Below are 20,491 nucleotides of genomic sequence, written 5' to 3'. Positions count from 1 at the left end.
TCCACCACCGTGAATGTCCTTGGTGGTATCGGACGTGTAGACTTAGACTACTAAAACACAATGGTAACGGGTACGGTGTCCACCACCGAAACAGGCGGCAATACCACCAAGGACACTCACGGTGGCGGATGCTGGTGGTGGCTTGGTAGAAAGGACGATTTCCTACCGGAGGAATCTTTCAGAAGCTGGAGCAATTACCTCAAAGCTCTACAAGAATCGAAAACCAGACTCAAAGACCGTCTCTTCACCCGATCCCTCGACGAAACAGAACTCAATGAGATTCGATCTCGAAGTCACCATTCCATGAAGAAGACTCTGAACAAGTGGGATATCCTCTGGTTCGGCATCGGTGGTATTATGGGCGCCGGAATCTTCGTGCTCACAGGCCTCACAACTCGAAACCAAGCCGGCCCGGCCGTTGTTCTCTCCTTCTTAGCCTCCGGCGTCTCTGCTCTCCTCTCTGTCCTCTGCTACACTGAATTCGCCGTCGAACTCCCCATAGCAGGTGGTTCCTTCGCTTATCTCCGTGTAGAACTTGGCGATTTCGTCGCATTTATCGCTGCTGGAAATATCTTATTCGAGTACGTCATCACCGCCGCCGGTGTCGCTCGTGCATGGACTTCATACTTCGCTACCTTATGTAACCACCACCCAAGCGATTTCCGGATTAAGGTCTCAGGCCTTGCAGAGGATTACAACCAACTTGATCCAATAGCCGTTACTATCTCCGTGACGATAACAATCGTCGCCATTTTTAGCACCAAAGGTTCATCTCGCTTCAATTCAATTGCTACCATTTCCCATATCGTAGTTCTCGTCTTTATAGCGATTGCTGGGCTTTTCAGAGCTACCCCTTCCAATTTCACCGCTAATTTTGCTCCTTTCGGTGTTCGTGGCATCTTCAAGGCTTCCTCTACTCTGTTCTTCGCTTACGTTGGATTTGATGGAGTCGCAACCATGGCTGAGGAGACCAAGAACCCAGGTCGAGATATGCCCTTTGGGCTTATAGGATCAATGCTGGTCACCATATTTATGTATTGCCTTCTCGCAGTGGTCCTCTGCCTTATGCAACCGTTCGCCATGATCGACGTCGACGCCCCTTTCACGGTTGCGTTTCAGGCTGTTGGGTTAGATTGGGTGAAATACATCGTAGCTCTGGGAGCATTAGAAGGGATGACTACTGTTCTATTGACTACCATCATTGGTCAAGCTCGCTATTTTACCCACATTGGGAGGACTCACATGGCACCACCATGGCTCGCCGCCATTAATGGCAAAACAGGGACCCCTATGAACGCTACCATCGCCATGACTTTTGCTAACTGCATTGTTGCCTTCTTTACTGATCTTGAAGTGCTTGCGAACCTCCTTTCCATCTCTACACTATTCATCTTCTCACTTGTCGCGGTGGCTCTGCTAGTTAGGCGATACTACGCGTACGGAGTTACGCCGGTGGCTGAGCGGAATACGCTTACTGGGTTCTTGGTATTGATCATGGGGTCTTCAATTGCGACGGCGATTTACTGGGCGATTAATGGCGAAAGCTGGATTGGGTATCTGGTGACAGTGACGGTTTGGTTCTTGGCGACATTGGGTTTGAAGTTGAAGGTTAAGGAGGCAAAGGTTCCACAACGGTGGAGCGTGCCATGGTTTCCATGGTTGCCATCACTCTCCATTGCTGTTAATGTGTTCCTGTTGGGTTCAATCGATGGAGCATCTTTCGTAAGATTTGCTATCTGGTCCGTTATCATTCTAATATATTACTTCTTTATTGGGCTTCACGCATCATACGATGCTGCGAAGGAGGCTGTAAGTGAAGCTGATGCAACTACAACGAAGAACGTTGAAGCAGAAACTGAGGAACTGTAGTAACGGTCTGAGCATGATAGGTAGCGTAGAAGAGGATACACGCAACGGTTGTAACTTTTGAAGTAATTTATGATTGGCATAAGCGTGGCTGAATGAATAGGTTGTGAACAACTTTACATATTCACTGTGACATTTGTTAAACTAAATTCAAATCATTCAATAAAATACCTATTTTTACTCCTATTATTTATGAATTAGCTAAGTTTAACCTTCTATTACAATAAAATATCTACGCCTCACAGCGGTTAACGGTTCTCTGTTGTTCTCTCACTGCCACCAACACCAAATATCGAAATGGCTACAGATCTGACCAACAATGGTCAGTATCTAAACCGGAGATGATATCTTCCTCTCTGTTTCATCTCTATTCGCATCAATTTTCATCTGGGTTCATCAAGGTAGGAGTCCATCACTAAAAATCCTGTGATTCCAGTTCTTGTTGTCTTGAAGAAGTTTAACCTTAATTCTTAGAAAACAACTACAGCCACAGGGCTCCCTAACGATCAACCTGCATAGGAAAAGAACTTTTTGCAATCCTTGGGAGTGGTTAGGACTTGGATCTCGAAGGAAAAGAACTTTTTTGCAATCTCTTTCTTTTTTTCTATTCTTATTTACTTTTTCTGTTTTTTTCCTTTCTTATTTCTGCAGCAAGAGAGAGAGGGGTTGGGAGGGAAAGGGGAGGGGTTGTAGGGCAGGGACAGGTGGGGACTGAGAAAGTCCCTTTCGTAGAAGAAATTTGTCTGCTTTAATGGTTTTTTCAAGGCAACCGAAGTCTCTGATCCAATAGGATTTTGTTTTTTCTTTCAAAGCAACCGAAATAGCCTTTTGCTTATTTTACAAATCTGATCAATCTCATGACACGTTTTTCATTTTGCCAAAGTCTCGACATCTTGTTGGCTACAAGATTCTGTCATTAGCTTCTGGTGTGCAACAGCTACTGCAGATTACAATGACCTCACTGAGGTACTCTGCTGAACTTTGATCGTCACTCTCAGAGGCCACAGTTTTCGTTTTCCCCTTCTAGCCTCAATTGGGATGGATGATTTGGTATCAAAGTTGCCAGAGGCTATTTTCACTGGAGTAGAATTCACATCCCAGTCTTGTTTGGAAACCTTTTCTTGAAAAATAATTTGCTAATGTAACAGAATTGTGAAATTGACGAGATAAGTGTCAACGATGATAAGCAAGTCTCCTTTTGACGAGTTAAGTGTCAACGATGATAAAGAAATGATATACACACGAATACTAAGTTAATTTGATTACAACCCAAGACCTGCCCTGTCTTAATCGGTGTATACAAAGGAAATACACAAATAAATATCAATGGTTAAGATTACACAACCAAGGGCCCACCTCTGTGTTGAAGCTGTGTATACAAAAGGAATTACACAGAATGCCAATAGTTATAAGATTACACAAAAATTTACAATCGGAAGAGTGTACCTAATTTGACAACACAACCCACAAAAACAATATAATCACAACGATTTAGACTAAATTGAAAATAATTGACAATAAAAGGAGTTATTTTCACGGATACTATCAAACCAGTGCAAATAATATTGCTCCAGTGAAGAGATTCCATGCGTCATCTATGCCTCAACTTTTAAAAGGGAATTAAGGGAGGTACTGTTGAATCTCTGAGCAAAGCCACGGATGACAAGGACAATGACATCCCGCATGTGCCTTGTTTGTACCATCAGGTCCACTTCATTTTCTCCATCCACTACAATCCGCAGTCGATGTTGGTCGATGCGGAAAAGCTCCACCTGCACAATACCAATGTTCCCATAAATCCACCAAGTATATAGATGAATTCATGGTCACCACTTCCGATCCTCGTTAGGGCCTGATGCAGTTCAAAATATATATATACAAGTCATTTAGTTAATGCTGTGCCATCAGCACTGAGCATTCGGCAGACAAATTACGCCATCAAATTTTCACCTGAGAATCCAAGTCAATCAGACCACGGACAGTGACCTCCATTGAGTGGTCAGAAAATGAAAATCAACCACGAGAAGTTTCCAGAATGTGGCAGAGATCTATTTGGATAGGCCACTCAATACACCCAACACAGAGCTTTGCCAAAACCAGCTCCTGGGTATACTGGAACCTTATAACCGTAAACAGTGCATTCCACCTGTCCCCAGGTCTCTTGGTATCCCTACTAGGTTCATAAAAGGCCTACAAGAGGCTCCTACATCAAATGGCTATGACCATTTCTTCATCAGGTTGGTTGATCAACTGAGCTTTGGAGAAGATGCAGTATAATGATTCCTAGCATTCCCAATAGCACTACTGTATTATTCCAAATTATTTCAGTTTCATCCAGTTTTGACTTGCACTGATCCACTAGAGCACTCAAATGCGGTTAACCAGAAGTCGTATATTATCTTGAATTCTGAAGACTTACATGGAAAGGAGGAGCATAACTTCCTCGGATTTCTGTTGCAGGGAAAGAAGTCTTGGACCCAGGTTTGACAACCTTGACTCGCTTTCTGTTGACTTCTAAAATTCTCCTTTCAAGACTCCCAACTCCAACAACCTGCAATAGTTGACCAGGTACAGATCAAACAAAACAAAACAACTAAACCCATCAGCTCAGCCTTACCCAACTAAATGGGTTTACAAAAACGACAACAGAATAGAAAATAAGATCAGCACCTTTTTTGGAGAACGGTCCTTGTCGCACAACACCTGCTTCCATTAATTAAAAGCAACAAAAAGTGAGTCGAAAAACTTCGAAGGAAGTTAATTTTAGTCCTTTATATAATGCCATAAACAGAAGAATATTTATCAACTCCACAAATGATAATTGATAAATACAACAAACACCAGCTATCAAGTAACAGCACTGTCCACAAAACTCTCCCATGGTCTAAGATTACTTAGTTATCTGGTACAAATTTGACCCTCCTGCTTTTGTGACAGTTATTTCTAACTAAAACTTGTTGAAACACTAAGTAACAAGAAAGCAATGATAATTTGGTTACTCTTTTCATACATAGATCCAATTAAGTCTCATAGTTATTCCCACAATCGTGAATGAGATCCCAGCAGCCAGATGAAGGGAGCAGGCCAGGCAGGGGACCAGGAAAGAGGAAATATTCAATAACCACCCAGTACGGCAGTATAAATACACAAAATTTGCATATCCAAAAACAGAACAGATCAATCCAAAATAATTCCTCTAGACATCACGAAATGCTCCCCAAAAAAGGGCCCCATCACAATGTGACAATAGATTCAAATTATTCCAGAAACCCAGCATAGTAGTTCAAGTTAAACAACACAGGTTTACTAGAAGGCCAGAGATTCCCACCTAAGTAGACAATTTCCAACCTTCATATGAGTTGAACACTCTAGTGAAAACACCACCCAACTGATCAGAAAAGAGGACCAGAGGGCTACACACCTTCAATAGAAAGTCAATGTAAAAGGGGGTTTCAAAACAACTTAGCTGTACTCTAAAGGGGAAAAGAAATCAAACTTCATACAATAATCCCAAGTTCTTGGGGATCTTCATAATTTTCTTTCAGAGAAGCATCATCAAAGGATGAAAATTTTCGTGGAGGTTCCCAGTGTTCCAAGTCATTTATGAGAATCGGGAGGGGGAAACCACCAACATTAATCCATCATAAAACTAATTTAAAAACATCGATAACTCACCAATAACAGATTCCATGCCTCTATAAAAATGCTACCAATTCCCAATTGCCCCATATTTTGTTCTAATAACAATACCTCATCAAAGTAAGGAGCTCCTTTTCTCAATGGATTCATTTCTTTCCCCCTTGCAGGCAAGATAGATTAACCAACAAAAACAGCACCAATTATATAGTTATCTCACCTCAAACTTCACAGCACCAAGATCTAGCTTCTGTTTTACTTCTTTAAGTACATCAGGCTCTGCAAGAAGATAAAAGGGTCAAATCCAATTAATACAGATGGGATAAAAGAAGGAACAGAAGTCTTAAGACACCCAAAGATAATGTGAGGCTTGCACCACCTATCCATATTATTCAGTTCTGGAAAACCTCCATAAATAATGGAAATACATAATCCATTAGAAAAGGTTTCGCACTCCATAAATAAGGGAAATGCATAATCCATTCGAAATGATAACAAAACCAAGCCTGAATGGTTTTATTATTCATCTACTCACAAAGGTTTCGCATTCAACTAACCTCTTAACACCAAATCAGACAGGTGGGCCTTGGCCCAATGGTTGGTGGACAAGATTTGTAGCCTGAGTCAAGGCATCAGAACAGCCTCTTACCAAAAATTGTTGGGGTAAGGCTGGGTAGGAAAATTGCCCCTCGGACTCTACTTTTGCAGAAGCCCTCGACACGGGGTTCACCCTTTCATTTTCAAATAAAGTCGCATACAATAAGTTTCAACACAGTTCAATGAACAGCAACTGCAATTTGCCTAACCAGGAAAGGAGATGAAATCTCTGTACGTGCGTGTGTGTGTGTGTGTGTGTGTGTTTGTGTTGTCAAAGAGATGAAACCCAGAATTTACCAACAGCAATTGGGTCTGTTGATGCAGAAACAGGCTGTCCTTCAACTCCATCCTCCCGCACAGGAGTATAAATTGCCACCAGCCTGTAACCGACATCATCGACATTAGCTTCATACATCCTCCCAATCTCACCTGCAATAACACATGATTTTCTTGTCAATCAAATAAATGAAGACTAAGCAGCATATGCCAAGTAGATTTTTGCAGCATTAGTAATTGGAGTACTCTGGAGATCTGAGATCGAATCAATAGATGTTTACTAACATGAAGAAAGAACATAAGTATAATGATATCTAATTAAAATGCATGATTTAAAAAATATAAATAAAAAAGGTGGCTATTCTGAACAGGGCACTCTAATCAATAAGAGAGAATAATCCATCCTGACAAGATCAGTAAGCATTATCAGAAATTAAGACAGTGAATATGGGGCAGCATTAGTATTAGTCAGAGCCCGAAATTCATCCACATAGTCTCAGATTGAATTTCTAGTAGAGGTAAACTTGAGAACCTAACCAAGCAAAAGCTCACCATCTGATAGGTATAGATTCAAAAAAAAAAAAAATCTTTTTTACCACTTGCTGCGGACAGGTAAGAAGTCAATCAACCCAAAGATCAGCTTCCCTAATCAAAATTGAGTGATGCTGGAGACAGATGGGGAGCCAATGCATGCTACCTGTCCCAAACTTTGGTTATAAAGGGCAGATTATGGAAGATTCCACCAGCAGCTGCTCATGCAATGTATATGCATAGAAGCTATCAGCAGAGAATAAAATATGCGATCCTTTTATGAGAAATATTCATATAAAGCAGGTATCCTGCAACCTGATACCAAAGTAGATAAATAACAACTGCAAACACGACCAAGGTGTACTTTTGGATGATAGCTAATAATGGAACTTGACAATGACAAAACGCATTGAGGTAAATTAAGAGAATAAGAGCTTCAGAACCAAGAAACAGAGATATTTAAAGCAGAAACAAAAAGAAAAGAAAAAAAGATGAACAGATTCCGAAAAGGATCTAAAGTATGCAGACAACGGGATAGCAGATTAGTTTCCAAATCTGAAATCCGAGAATATTTCTAGGATACAAGAACAGAAAGAGATCAGATTTTACAAACAACAGAATGCAAATAGTATTACCGGACCCAGGCTACAGATAACCATAAGCAACGTCTGTAGCATGAACTGATCTTAGACAGAACAACGTATTGCATGGTGGGGAAAGAAAAGGACAAAGACAAGTTCTTTCCTTTTCCTTTTGGTAACTAAATAGATTCTGACTATTTTGCGACTGCTAACAGTAATCATAAAATGTGCCTCAGGAAAAAATAAGACAGGAAAGGCAACAGGAGGAGTTCACAGTCTAGACGATTTTATACATAACCTTCAATTGTATCAATTAATTCATAGAGCTAAACCTGACTTTAAAAAAACAAAATACTGTTAGAGTACACCTCATGCAATTCAAAAAAAAAAAAAAATCTTATAGGATTGAATAACCACTAAGCAACCTAATGGACTTAAACACAACAACTGATTAAACTACCATCAAGAAATTCCATGACTTACCATTCATTCCTATAAATAAAAATGGAACTATAATAATGCACACAGAATTTACAGTATTTATAAGAATCCCCTCCCCCCAACTAAACAAAGAACACATCTAGTTACCACCTACAGGCCCTATTTGGACCCAAACTTGAGCCCAACAGCTTAAAGAATGAAGTCGATCTCTCTAGCCTGGGTTTCCAGAGTCTATTGTGTCTATCCAGTTATTCAAACGCCACTCCATTATAGGATGTCAATATAGCCTTTATGCGGAACTTCTGTCGAGGGGTATTCTACACCTAGTCCCTTAAGGCCATCTGGCTTGAGAGCGGCTGACCCAACACTCGTTACATAGGCCATCTAGAAAGCTTAAGAGGCAAGACATTGCATGGACTAGAACTGTGAGCATTACAGAAATAAGTGAATTAATGTGCTTATAAAGGTGAAATGTCTAAGAAGGTCAATATTGCTTAGATCTTGAGTTCTTGGTATTATTTGGTATCTAGATTAGTCTTCTCTGAGGGTGAACTGGTAGACTGAAGATAAGAGGAGACTTCTCGATTGAATTGTTTGCCTAGAGCTAGACTCAAGAGAGGGTATAAAGAGCTTGAGTGTGGGGGTGCCTATATTCCCTTCAATCTTTAATGGAGTGTCTTTGTCTTGGAATCTATCTTTTTACTCTTACTATTGCCAGAATAATTAGAAAAGCATTTAAGAATTTTGTGTGTATATTCTCTGCAAACACTTACGAGACACAACTCGTCCACTAGGGTAACCTAGGGGTTTAAAGGCTTGTTGCACATGCTAAGTGCAACCGTGATTCCTACGAAAGTGAGTTAGGTTTTTCTTTATTTATTTCCCGTATTGCATTTATTGTTTTGTTTTGCTCGAGGACTAGCAAACACTCAAGTGTGGGGGTATTTGATAAGCATGCATTTATCATTATTTATTTGATTTAATTTCCCATACTTATTTAACTAAAAGAGAGCTAATTGATTATTTTTGTGTATTTTTTTCAGGAAAAAGGTGATTTTGGTTATTAGAGATAATATGGAGTAAAGTTGGCAAATATATTAGATATTGGTGGATTTTAAATCATGGCATTCAATCTTGCTGCCCAAGAAATCATGAAAAGTGAGATCTTAGCCAAATTGGAAACAGATGGAGGTCTAAGGAACAAAATTGGTAATAAATCTGAAAATCGGGTAAACAGACCTACCTTTAGTATTTTGGGCATATCTCTCTAGTATGAGCTCGGATTGCGGTGATTCAAGATGCTATGGAACGATACCGAATATATCTACAACTTTCTAGTTTTGAGTTTTTTTCAAAATCCCAACGAATAAAAGTAGAGTCGACGGGTAAAGAGAGGGGATTCATTGTGTGTGGGAGACATAAAAGAGAAGCCAGCCACAGAGAAAAAGAAGAAGATGGCGAACACGGATCTTGGCTCTCATCTCTCTCATTGCTGAAGAAGAGGACCACATCTCTCTCTTTCTATGTTTCATCTTTATTTGTCTTATGAACTTTGTGATAATGAGTAGCTAGTTCATTTTCTTTGGGATGCAGATGAACCATGCTTATTTCATTAATTTGATTATTCTATATCTTCTAGTTGATTGTGTTTGAGTTTGGCCAAAGATGTTCTATAGCTCAGCAAACTAAGCGTGCCAAGCTTCGACGAAGGACGATAGTCTTGCGAAGATAGGGCATATCTAGGAAGACCATCATTAATTTGCTTTGAAGTGTAGAGTCATATCGGTTAGGGAAAAGCATTGGGGATTCGAAATCCCAAAGATACACGTATTCATAGTTAAAGTTTTTGCATTAATTAATAGATTTAGTTTAAATTTAGTTTTGTTGAATTCAATCTTAGTAACTTAGCCTTTTAGTTCCCCATAGTTCGACCCCGTACTTTCTGCTAGCTAGATTAGTATAGGATTTTATTTTTGATTGGTTAGCAACACGATCACACAGTATAAGGGACAACATACGGGATCATCAAAGAAATGGTTATATCACTGCAAATGACTATGTAAAGAAGCAGCAATTAACACCACTATTTTCAAATTCAGCATACCAGGTATGGAGATGAGATCAGGACTCCCAACCATCGATCTAAGCCACTGAACTCTGCTTTTGCCTTCCTTTCCACCGCTATAAATTCCACGAATAGCATATAGATTGGTGTGGAAACCCCTCCCTTCAATTTCCAATTTATCAATCTTGGGAATCCCTAAAAAGTGACAAGGTACAGATGAATAAAATACTGAAAAGAAATTGACACAAATGAAAAGTTAATGCATCCCTGACATACAATAACAGCAACAGTAAGCATCCCACAACAAAGCTTGTATTACAAACTCAAGTGATAAAATATAGAAACCCATTTGTATATGAAGACAATGAATTAAACAAACAGCCAGCCAAGAGACAAAAAAGAGGCCCTAAAATAGGGGCTATGACATACATCCTGTCATAGCTGGGCCCCATAATAATCGACGAAGTTTAAACAGTGAGCCTTCACCATTGGACACAGATTTTCCCTGAAGCCTCCCATCAGTCAAAACAAACCTTTTGTATAATCATTCAATCTTTAGTGTAGTGGCTAGAGCCTTTCTCAGCTGCTGAAAAGAACTTCAACAACTGCCCAGGTCTGCTTCAGCCCAGGTAAGGTTCACTCCTGGGCCACAGACAGTGCTGGTACAATCAGAAAGATCCATCCCTAGCCATGCTGCTGACCTTGTAGATGCATAACAGGTGTGGTTAACTTGACAGAACCCTTAATCTAAAGGTTTGTTTAACTTCAGAGAACCCCTGCTCTACATCCTTCTAACCCGTTTTTATCTGCATTCTCTGACCTTCACCCTCTGCAGTGCCCCCACTACTCTCTGATTTTCGACCTTCACACCCCACTCTACAGGTTTTCATTTTTTTTATTGAGGATCCAGCAGCAGATGCCTTCCCACTTTGTAACCATCATTTATTTTCTTCACACACACATAACTCCTTGGCAACAAACCCTGAGCCCCGACCTTCCCACAAATTACTCATACCCCACCCCAACATCGATTATTACCGATATCCGTCCCTCCCTACGATTTACCTACCATTCCCAGACCAGGTACTTCAGTTCCTGCTTCCAGGGTTTCAAACCTTGGTTCCCCTACACCCATCCCCGTTTAATTAGCGGCACTAGGACATTGCAGCCAATTACTAGAACCTGAACCTGCTAGCACAGCCCATCATTGAGTGTTCAGCCACAGAATCAGAAGTCGGGAAACCACTACAGCAATTCCTAGCAAGGCCCAGCCTTTTATAAGGAATCCTCGAAGTTGGAAAGAAGAAACTGAAAAATAGAATCGCTCTCACTCTCCACCTCACATTTTACAACTCTGGTTCTCTTGAGTTCAGTTGATTCCCTGTTCTGGCTTGGCCTTAATCCGATAGACGACATTTAAATATTATTTTGTTATTGCTTCTGTTTAGTTGTTGAACTTGACTTTTATAACCTTTGTTTTCTATTTGGAGTTCTTTCACCCATAAGTTGGTCCAACATCTGCCTATTACTTGCATTATCTGTTCACTATTTCACATCAAAGAAATGAGGATTTATTAGTAAAATTGAGGTCACAATGCTTCTATTATATCCTAGTACTAACTCACTGTTTCCTTGTACTAGACCTCCTTGTATGACCAGAGACACCTTCACAACTGTACTTTGGGATTAGTCTAATCCTATTATTGAATTTGGCACTCGGAAGTCTTATCATATTCCAGTTTACACCCAAACAAAAGGTGTTAGCCAAATGTGCATCATGTTGCAGTAAGGGAATCATTGGGAGAATCTTTGGCCAGGATGGAGCAGATGGGGGAGGATTTCAAATAGTTGCCCACTTGCCCTTCAGGTATTGAATTAGTGATAACAGGTCAAAATTTCAGTCAGCTTGCACCTCCATCTACCAAATTCCCTAAGAACTGCTCAAAGATTTAAGATTGAAGTGGATTCATAACTGTCACAGACTCACAATTGACAATAAGTGCACTTGAAGAAAATGCGTAAAGAAGGTACAGAATATTTTTTGACGAAAATTACACATAAGTGGAAAAAAGAGTAGATACCAAATAAATTATTTTTGTGAACACAAAATAACTTTGAAGCATCTCAACTTTTTCGAATACCACAAACTCCTAACATCGATTCCCAGCTCTTTCTTTTCTTTTTTGGTCAGCTCTTACCTTTGGGGCTCGATGAATCATATGTTTTGCGCCCATATCGGCTTATAAAATCCATTACAACATTGACATATGCAACATTTTGATTTGCATTTTGAAGGGAGGATTTAATTAGTTTGAAAAGTAAAATACCAGGCAAAACAGCTGCAGTTTCTGAAGAGGCAGGTTCACTCGACCTTCCAAATGCATCAGTTACAATGCAGTCACACCGCAGGCAGCGACCTATATCCTCCAATCGAACTTTATATGAAGACACACACTGTGAAGGCAATGGCTCAAAAGATGACTTATCTCCCTTAACCGACGTACAGAACCTGCAAAATGGTTACTAACGTTTAAGTGCAGCAAGAATTGGAGAATATATGGTTACAAAGATCCTTTAGGACAAACACATCATCTCGAGCACTCTCAGAGCCTGAATGTTCTACAAATTCGACCGAAGATGCAATTTTAGGACTCATCCAAACAGCAGGAGGAACATACCATATACAACAAAACTGAGACAGAAAAACCAACAATGCATGAAATTTTCCTCAAGCTCATGTTCGTTTGCAGACATTAAATGCAGATGGGAAAACACACAAGTTTTGATGAATCATGGACTAATTTCACAATTTACAATTCCAACCATGTTGATGCTAAACATTAATTTAAATCAACAAGTTGTCGATTAACTAATTTTAAATGGTGCAAAAAGCATTTGAGGTATATGGATTATCATATCCGGGGCAGAACCAGTCAAAAAGACAGAATTCTCCTGAGCTATCATAGGGAGAAAGCATGCTGTGTGGCTACATAGCACCTCCCCGTGTCTCTCTCAAAGGATGCTGTGTATGCTAGAGAGCAGTTCCCTATGTTTCTCCTACCTCCCTATATAAAATGAGATGTCTACCCCCTACTTTGGAAAGGGAGCAACAGCAAGAGGGGGAGGCACTAGCAAAGTGGGCACAGCCTGGAAGCATTCTTAAATTATGATCATCTTATTACAATAAATTGTATATGATCCTCTTATGAAATAAAACATTTTTTACTCACACATTCAAGAATGATGATAGATTCAAATTCCAACTAGTGACACAATATGTAAACAAAGAAGTTTGAATATTAGAGGATTGAACATTAATTATGCAAATCTAGAAGTTTAAAAATTAGAGTTTCCGACGGATAAACACAATCAATGAGGCACACAAGAAAGAGTTAATTAAAAAAGAAAGAATCTAATGAATGGCATTACAGTAATACAGAGAAATATGGCACTTGCAGCATGGGTTAGAATCTGAGAATGGTCATGCTGTCACATCTGAAGTAAGCGTGGCTAGCGCGGGGGGGAAGGGGGGGGTGGGGGTGGGTTTGTTGTGGGTGGTCTGTACAAGTTCATAATATCCATGTATAAACTGATTCATAGTTTGAATAAGCGGATCAATTCAGCTGGATTTGACTCCAAATTCTGATGGAGAGACAAAGTCAAGCAACAAAAGATCACTCAATTACCCACTACTTAATAAGAAATTGAAAGTCAAGATATTCGAACCAATACTCAAAAAGGTCTTGAAGAAATGAAAGACAACACATAAGGCAGTAGCTACGAAATCCCCCCGATTTCTGACCCTTTAATCCATTGGTTTCAGGACCGCGAACTTGGAGTGCAAGCAAGCAACAACTCTGGACCATACTAGTTGAGCCCAGGTGTTCGGAAACTGAACCTATAGAGGTGGATGACCACGATGAAGACCCCATCACCCTAATGGATTTCAAAAGAATAGAAAAGGTCAATCTATAAGGCATAAAAATCAGGTTTTGGCATGTTGTAAACCGATGCTATCGGATTTCAAATTCGAGGTAAACTATACCATTGATCAGGCCTTTAAAGGACCTTTTTACCCTCTGAAGCCTGTCATAATCGGCTTTCTCATGAAGGAGATATAAGGCCGATTGGTCAGAGGCGGTAGACCGGCTGGGTCGACCGCCCCTAACCAGTTTTAGGGCAGATTCTGAATTTCGGGTTTAAAACCCTATTTTATGTTTCTCTAACCCCACAAACGCATTGTTTATGCAAAGAGGCTAAGAACTTGGGAGAGAAGGAGAGCTCGTGATTTTGAAGCTTCCTCACTCCTTTGGTGGTGCCGAATTGCGAGATACGAAAGAAATAACGCAATAAGGTAAGGAGACTCGAGAACCCCTTCACAACCACTCTTTTGAATGCATTTATGATGAAATCTTTGCATTGTTGTGGTGGTTTTTATTGTTGGGCAACATTAAATGCTCCCCCATTAATGTTTCTCAACCTTTGTGAGAGTTGGTTCGTGCAATCCCTTGCATTTGAAACCGATTCAAACCTCTTTGAGACGCTCGTGGGCAGACCACGAGAGCCCAAATTGGGGGTTTCGTTTGGGAACCAATTAGGATGTTTGAAAGGTAGTTTAGGAACCCTAATGCTGTCAAATTGAAGACCCCCAAAGTCCCATTCCAAGTTGATTTTGAATTGGGGCCGAAATCGAGCATGATGGCCCGAACCTTAGACTAAGCAGTCGACCAGCCCAGTGTGGCTCAGCCCCCTACCCCCCGTTCAGGTGGTGTGTTTTACCTCCTTTGACCACGAACAATCTCTGATTGTTGCTCATTCAATTTCTCATGTCTTTAAGGTTATTTTAGGTCAACTGCAATCTCTTTTTTGTGGATTTCTTTGGGACTTGGAGATTTATATAAGCATGAAAAGTGAGGAATATACTTGACCATATCATGTATGATCAATGGTGTTATTTAAAATCTTCATCATTCTATTCTTGTATTATTTTGATATCTTGTATTCTATTATAAATTGTGTGACTTTGCGTGAACAGAAGGTAATGATTTTATATTTGTTTCTATTTTCAAATTCATGAATCGTTATATAAGAAAGGTACGAATGTGTCCTTTTATACTTATATGCCAAGTAGGGTTGTGGGTTGCCCATTACTCTAGTGAGCCCGCGCCCGCCCGCCCGCCCACCCGCCCACGCACCCGAATATATGCACTTAGATCTAAGTACATGAATGCTAGATGTCTAGAAGTGCTTGGCTAGGTAACCACATGAGTACTACTACCCTTCCGGTAGGGGTATTGAAGCCAATTAACCATTGATGCCAGTGGTTGGGTCTTGTGAACATCAAGCAGACCCACTGCCATCATGAGATGGTAGGGTCGCATATGTATAAAGTTTGGGCTACTGTCACTTTTAGTACGATGTGCGATTTCCGCAAGAAGCCACAAGAGCATAAGCCTATATATATATATATGGATGACCATAGGATTGAGAAATGGAATCCAATAGATGCCTCTCGTCGAGGATCCCATTTCTAGGTTGATAAGGATATTGGACCAATGAATGCCTCCAGTTAAGGAATGATATCCGGACCATATGTAGTACTAGACCGTATGAGTATGCATTAAGCCTAGAGTTATCCTTGATACGCGACAGCTCTCATGCCAAATGGTGATGTGAGAGAGTGGTGATTATATCCCCAACCATGGATTGATGTGACTTGACCCAACAACCACGAAAAACCCAATAGACATCTCTTGTTGAAGGATTGAGACCACCCAGAGGAGACTGGTGTATAGCTTAATGCGTGTCTACTATAGAGACCTCATGATAGAGTTATAAGGATGAATTCATATTCATTTTATTATTCATCTAATTATTATAAATCATATATGTGTGATGTTGGAAATTGTGCATGAATGCTTGATATGTAGTTAAGTTGATCTCACTGAGTTCTGCTAACTCATTCCTTTTATATATATGTTCTTTTAGATCTTTCCACAGGTTATGAGGACTCCATTCAAATGGAGGATCCGTCGTCGGCATAATATTTTGAGGGAGCAACTTGCAAGGAGGTGAACTCACATGGAGCTTTGTGCCCATGTGCGGACTACTCCTACTGAGCTGGGTACTAGTGGAGAGTCGGCGATATCTTTAAAGTCAATAGTGTCCCTCGTAGCGTTGTGTTATATTTTCACTCTTAAACCTTTAGAAAGGGGCAATGTCACCTTCCATCAAAGTAACTAGAATATTTCCGCTGCAAACAATTCCTTCTTCTAAACTCTGATGTTCAGTTTTGATTAACTTTAGATTACGTTTTAACTTTAGTTAATGGATAATTATAACTTTAATATTCATCTTGATTTATAACTTTAATATTGATTTTGATTTATTCTTGTCATTTGATTATACTATGTCATATGATTGTATGAATTTGTCACTGAACCTTGGTCCTTAGTGTATCACCCCCATGGGTATTCTAGTATGACTGGATCCAGCTGAGTGACGTGTGACAGTAGCAGTTTCAAAGTGAAACACCAATAGAGAGGGAAGGCACAGATAGTAAAAAAATATAGAACAAATTAAGGACATTATACTTACAAATCAATGTAGACTATTTCATTGACCATCATTGGACTCTCCCTTTTGACTGGTTGCTCCCCCCCCCCTTTCTCCCTTTTTGTATTTCTCTTTGGTTCTGGTGTTTTAATATAATTATTTATTCATCCAAAAAAAAAAACATTTGACTCTCCCAATCAGATTAAAGAAGATCAAGGGAAACCACAATTCTCAATTTACCTAGAAACAAGACCTCTTAATGTTCCATGTGGCAAACAAGCAACTAAAACTAGCTAAATGAGAATGCACTTTAGGGAAGTGAAATTCCCAAGACGCCAACTTCTGAGAGGGGCCTTCACTAACAAGGTCATATTCTTCTAAAAATCGTCTTTCTCTGGTACAGCCAGTATTGGTTGAGTTCTATTAGGAGTTTTGGTTGATGTAATTGTATATTCCTTGTTGCCCACGTAAGGGTATTTATGTAATAGTGTTATTTTCCCTTTATTATAAATAAAGGAGCTAAGGATCGCACTGATCAGTTCAAGCCATTCTACCATAATCGATTCTTACAATATGGCATCAGAGCCAAAGGACGATTAAGGAAGAAAGAAAGAAAGAAAAAAAAGAAGATCATCTCTCCTTCTTCGTCTCTCTCAATTCTCCCTCCCTCGGCTCTCTATTGTTACCGCCACCATCGCAGTGCCTAAACAACCATCCCGCAAACACCACTCCATCTCCATCGCTGACCTGCAACATCTATCGCAGAACCACCATAGCCATCGCCTAGCTAGGGTGCCTAAACAACCATCCCGCAAACACCACTCCATCTCCATCGCTGACCTGCAACATCTATCGCAGAACCACCATAGCCATCGCCTAGCTAGAAATTACCCTGCAACCTCTAAACCAGTACCTGCAAATCCCCTTTTAGCCATCGCCTAGCCATTCTGGAACCCATAACTCCGCTTTACACCCATCGCTTCTCATCGTCACTGCACCACCATCATTGAACCAGAGGCTCTCTCTCTCTCTCTCTCTCTCAGCAACTATATTCCATCACCATCACTTTCCTAGAAGCCATCGAAGCACCTCCACCTGATTTCCCTAACCAATTGCTATCACCAGACCCCTACAATCATCTTCTTCCCTGTTTCAAAAACCCCATCAAACCCAACTTGGCATTAAACCCATTAAACCAATTGAGCCCATGAACCCAACCACTAAACCAAGGTTGATTTTTGATTTGCAATAGTCAATCGCTGTTTTTTTCTTCCTTGAACCAGTACACCAAAATAAATAAATAACTATATATATACACATAAATAATAAGAAGTGTTGTGCGATACGCTATGAATCCCTAAATTTCTTTGGGTGGTCAAGCTATTCCAATTTGTGATGTTTCAGTTGTTTCAAAAGGGTAAAGACAGAAGAACAACATAAATTTTTTGAAACATGGCAACCACCGATTGTACTACTGCTCCCCCTAGCTCCGAGCATTATTCCACTCTTCCTCCCCTTTAGATTTGATGAAACAAATTATTGATCTAGTCTCGATATGCATACCTAACTATTGCCGGAAGAAGGCTTGTTGAGCACATTATGGGCACCTACCACTACAGGTGTTTCTCAGGATAAATGGATCTCGAATGACTCTTATCATTTTTTATTTTTTTTTCATGAAAGCAAATATAGCCCGTGGATACCTAATACTTGATGCTACAACCCAGATCAAGAAGGCTACCACAAAAACATATGGACTGTCATGGAATGATGCACAAATTTATGAGCTACAGAAGAACTCCATGAGACTACCCAAAAGGAATTGATTGTGCCTAGTATTACGTTGAGTTGCGATCTCTTTGGAAGGAGTTGGATCATTATGTGGACCAGTGGATTATCACCCCACTAATCCGGATGATGTGGCTACTTATAGGAATTACATTAATAAGATTCAGGTACATGATTTCCTGGCTGGTTTGAATGTGTAGTATAATCAGATCAAGAAACAAGTATTGAGTTGTTCCTCCTTTCGTACACTAGATCAGTCTTATGCCCTTGTTCAGTATGAGGAAAGCCATCGATTAGTCATGCTTCATGCTCCTATCGTGGAGAAATCAGCCCTACAGTCTATTAGCACCAAATCTTATTCGACCAAGGAAATTGTCAAGTGTGAGCATTGTCACAAATCATATCATACCAAAGCCAATTGTTGGAAGCTCCATGGAAAACCTACTAAATTTAAACAGAAAATGACACAAAGAAGGGGGAAAGTGAAGGCTAATCTTTATAAGATTGTTCCCACAACATCCTCTGCAAACATTGGTTTTTCACATGAGGAATTAGCTACACTGTGACATATTCTGCAATCTTCAACTGCTAGTGCAACCTCTACTACCGCTTCATCCACTACCCGTAGGTCCCGTACCAACTCCTACCTTGCCACTTCAAGTAAAACTTTTATAGGCTTCAATGTTTCTTCGGTTTCTGCTTCTTGGATCATTGATACAAAAACCACAGATCATATGACAAGTTCATCCTCTTTTCTCTTACATTATTCTCCAATTTTAAGGAAGATAGAGTTTGAATGGCGGATGGCTCTTATTCTTCCATTGCTAGAAAAGGGACCATCCATCATTCTCCATCACTTTTTTTTTTATCTAATGTTTTACATGTTCCTTCTTTCTATACAAACTTGCTCTATATCAGTAGTCTTACACATGACTTGTATGGTAAACTGACCTTTTTTCATCTTACTATGTCTTCCAGGATCCGGTAACACGGAAGGAGATTGAACGTTGTAAGCTAAACAATGAACTTTATCTACTCGAGCCAATTGGCGGATCTACTTCTGCTCTGATTGCATATTCTCATCAGGTCCATCCTGTGGTCAGACCTTCATTAGTGGCGTCGTAGGCTAGGTCACCCTTCTCTAGGAGCTTTTAAGAAAATATTTTCTGATTTAATTTCTTCTTGAAATAAGGACAATTTTTGTTGTGAAGCCTGCAATTTCGCGAAGCAAACTCTTCTACTTATTTACTTTCTCTTCATAATAGAAAATCTATTCCGGTTTGTGTTAATTCATACTGGATGTGGGGGGGCCTGCTGACTTGTTTATTACTCGCTATAAATACTTCGGTACTTTTATTGATTGTCACTCTCGTTCTACGTGGATTTATCTTTTAAAACAAAAAACAAATAAGGTTTTTCGACATTTTCGTAATTTTCATAATATAATTAAAACTTAGTTCAATGCCACTATGAAGATCCTTCATAGTGACAATGGCACGGAATATATTGATGGTAAGTTTCAGAGATATCTCTCTGACTCTGACCATAAATATAATACAGCAGACCAATTGTGTTAATATGGCTACCTAGAATGGGGTTGCCAAAAGGAAGAACCGGCATCTATTAAAGATAGCCCATTCTATTATGATTGCTATGAAAATCCTTAACCAGGACTAGAGTGATGATATACTCACTACCTCTTACCTTGAAAACGGAATGCCCAATAGGATATTTGGTTTTAAATGTCCTAATGAATTTCTTTAAGGAGACTCTTCTTTTATTATTCCCCCAAAATTTTTTGGATGTGTGTGTTATGCCAAAATCACAGCCCACCAGAGTAAGCCGACTCCCCGCAGCCTACACTGCAAATTTGTATGGTATTCTGCTACTCAGAGGGGTACAAATGTTATCATCCTCCTTCCAAGAAAATCATTGTTTCCATAAATGTTTTTAATGAGTTTTGCCCTTACTATACACGTCCCCAAAGGGAGAGTTCTAGAGGAAGGTGTTATTTCCAACTTTGGACCTTCCCACCACACCATCATAGTACAATTTAGGGATTTAGGAAGAGTTTCCAGACCGGGGGAGCCTTCAACCAATATACTTGAGGACTCTAATCCCCCTCCGTTTCTAAACCATGTGAAGAACCTCACCA

At 39.9% G+C, this 20,491-nt stretch overlaps 1 protein-coding gene and 1 pseudogene across 3 annotated transcripts in view; one reads left to right on the top strand and one right to left on the bottom strand.

Annotated features, from left to right (window-relative positions):
* Positions 1 to 60: 60 nt before the first annotated feature.
* On the top strand, positions 61 to 1,898 carry LOC149025895 (cationic amino acid transporter 1 pseudogene; annotated as a pseudogene).
* Positions 1,899 to 3,148: 1,250 nt separating this feature from the next.
* AIR9 (Outer arm dynein light chain 1 protein) overlaps positions 3,149 to 20,491 on the bottom strand; it is a 56,788-nt gene continuing 39,445 nt past the window's right edge. For 2 of the 3 annotated variants that reach the window (XM_089146107.1, XM_089146106.1), the window contains exons 32-38: positions 12,321 to 12,502; positions 10,033 to 10,188; positions 6,397 to 6,528; positions 5,723 to 5,781; positions 4,537 to 4,572; positions 4,286 to 4,417; positions 3,149 to 3,638 (exon numbers count right to left, since the gene is read on the bottom strand). In XM_089146107.1, the coding sequence (XP_089002233.1) occupies positions 3,462 to 3,638; positions 4,286 to 4,417; positions 4,537 to 4,572; positions 5,723 to 5,781; positions 6,397 to 6,528; positions 10,033 to 10,188; positions 12,321 to 12,502 (874 nt within the window). In that variant the 3' untranslated portion in view covers positions 3,149 to 3,461. The remainder of the gene's footprint in view (positions 3,639 to 4,285; positions 4,418 to 4,536; positions 4,573 to 5,722; positions 5,782 to 6,396; positions 6,529 to 10,032; positions 10,189 to 12,320; positions 12,503 to 20,491) is intronic. The other variant, XM_089146108.1, reaches the window with a different exon arrangement.

Source organism: Hakea prostrata, chromosome 2 (assembly GCF_041222555.1).
Source record: "Hakea prostrata isolate BN-2017 chromosome 2, UWA_Hpros_2, whole genome shotgun sequence".
NCBI classification, from domain to species: domain Eukaryota; kingdom Viridiplantae; phylum Streptophyta; class Magnoliopsida; order Proteales; family Proteaceae; genus Hakea; species Hakea prostrata.
This window is presented reverse-complemented; position numbering and strand designations above follow the sequence as displayed.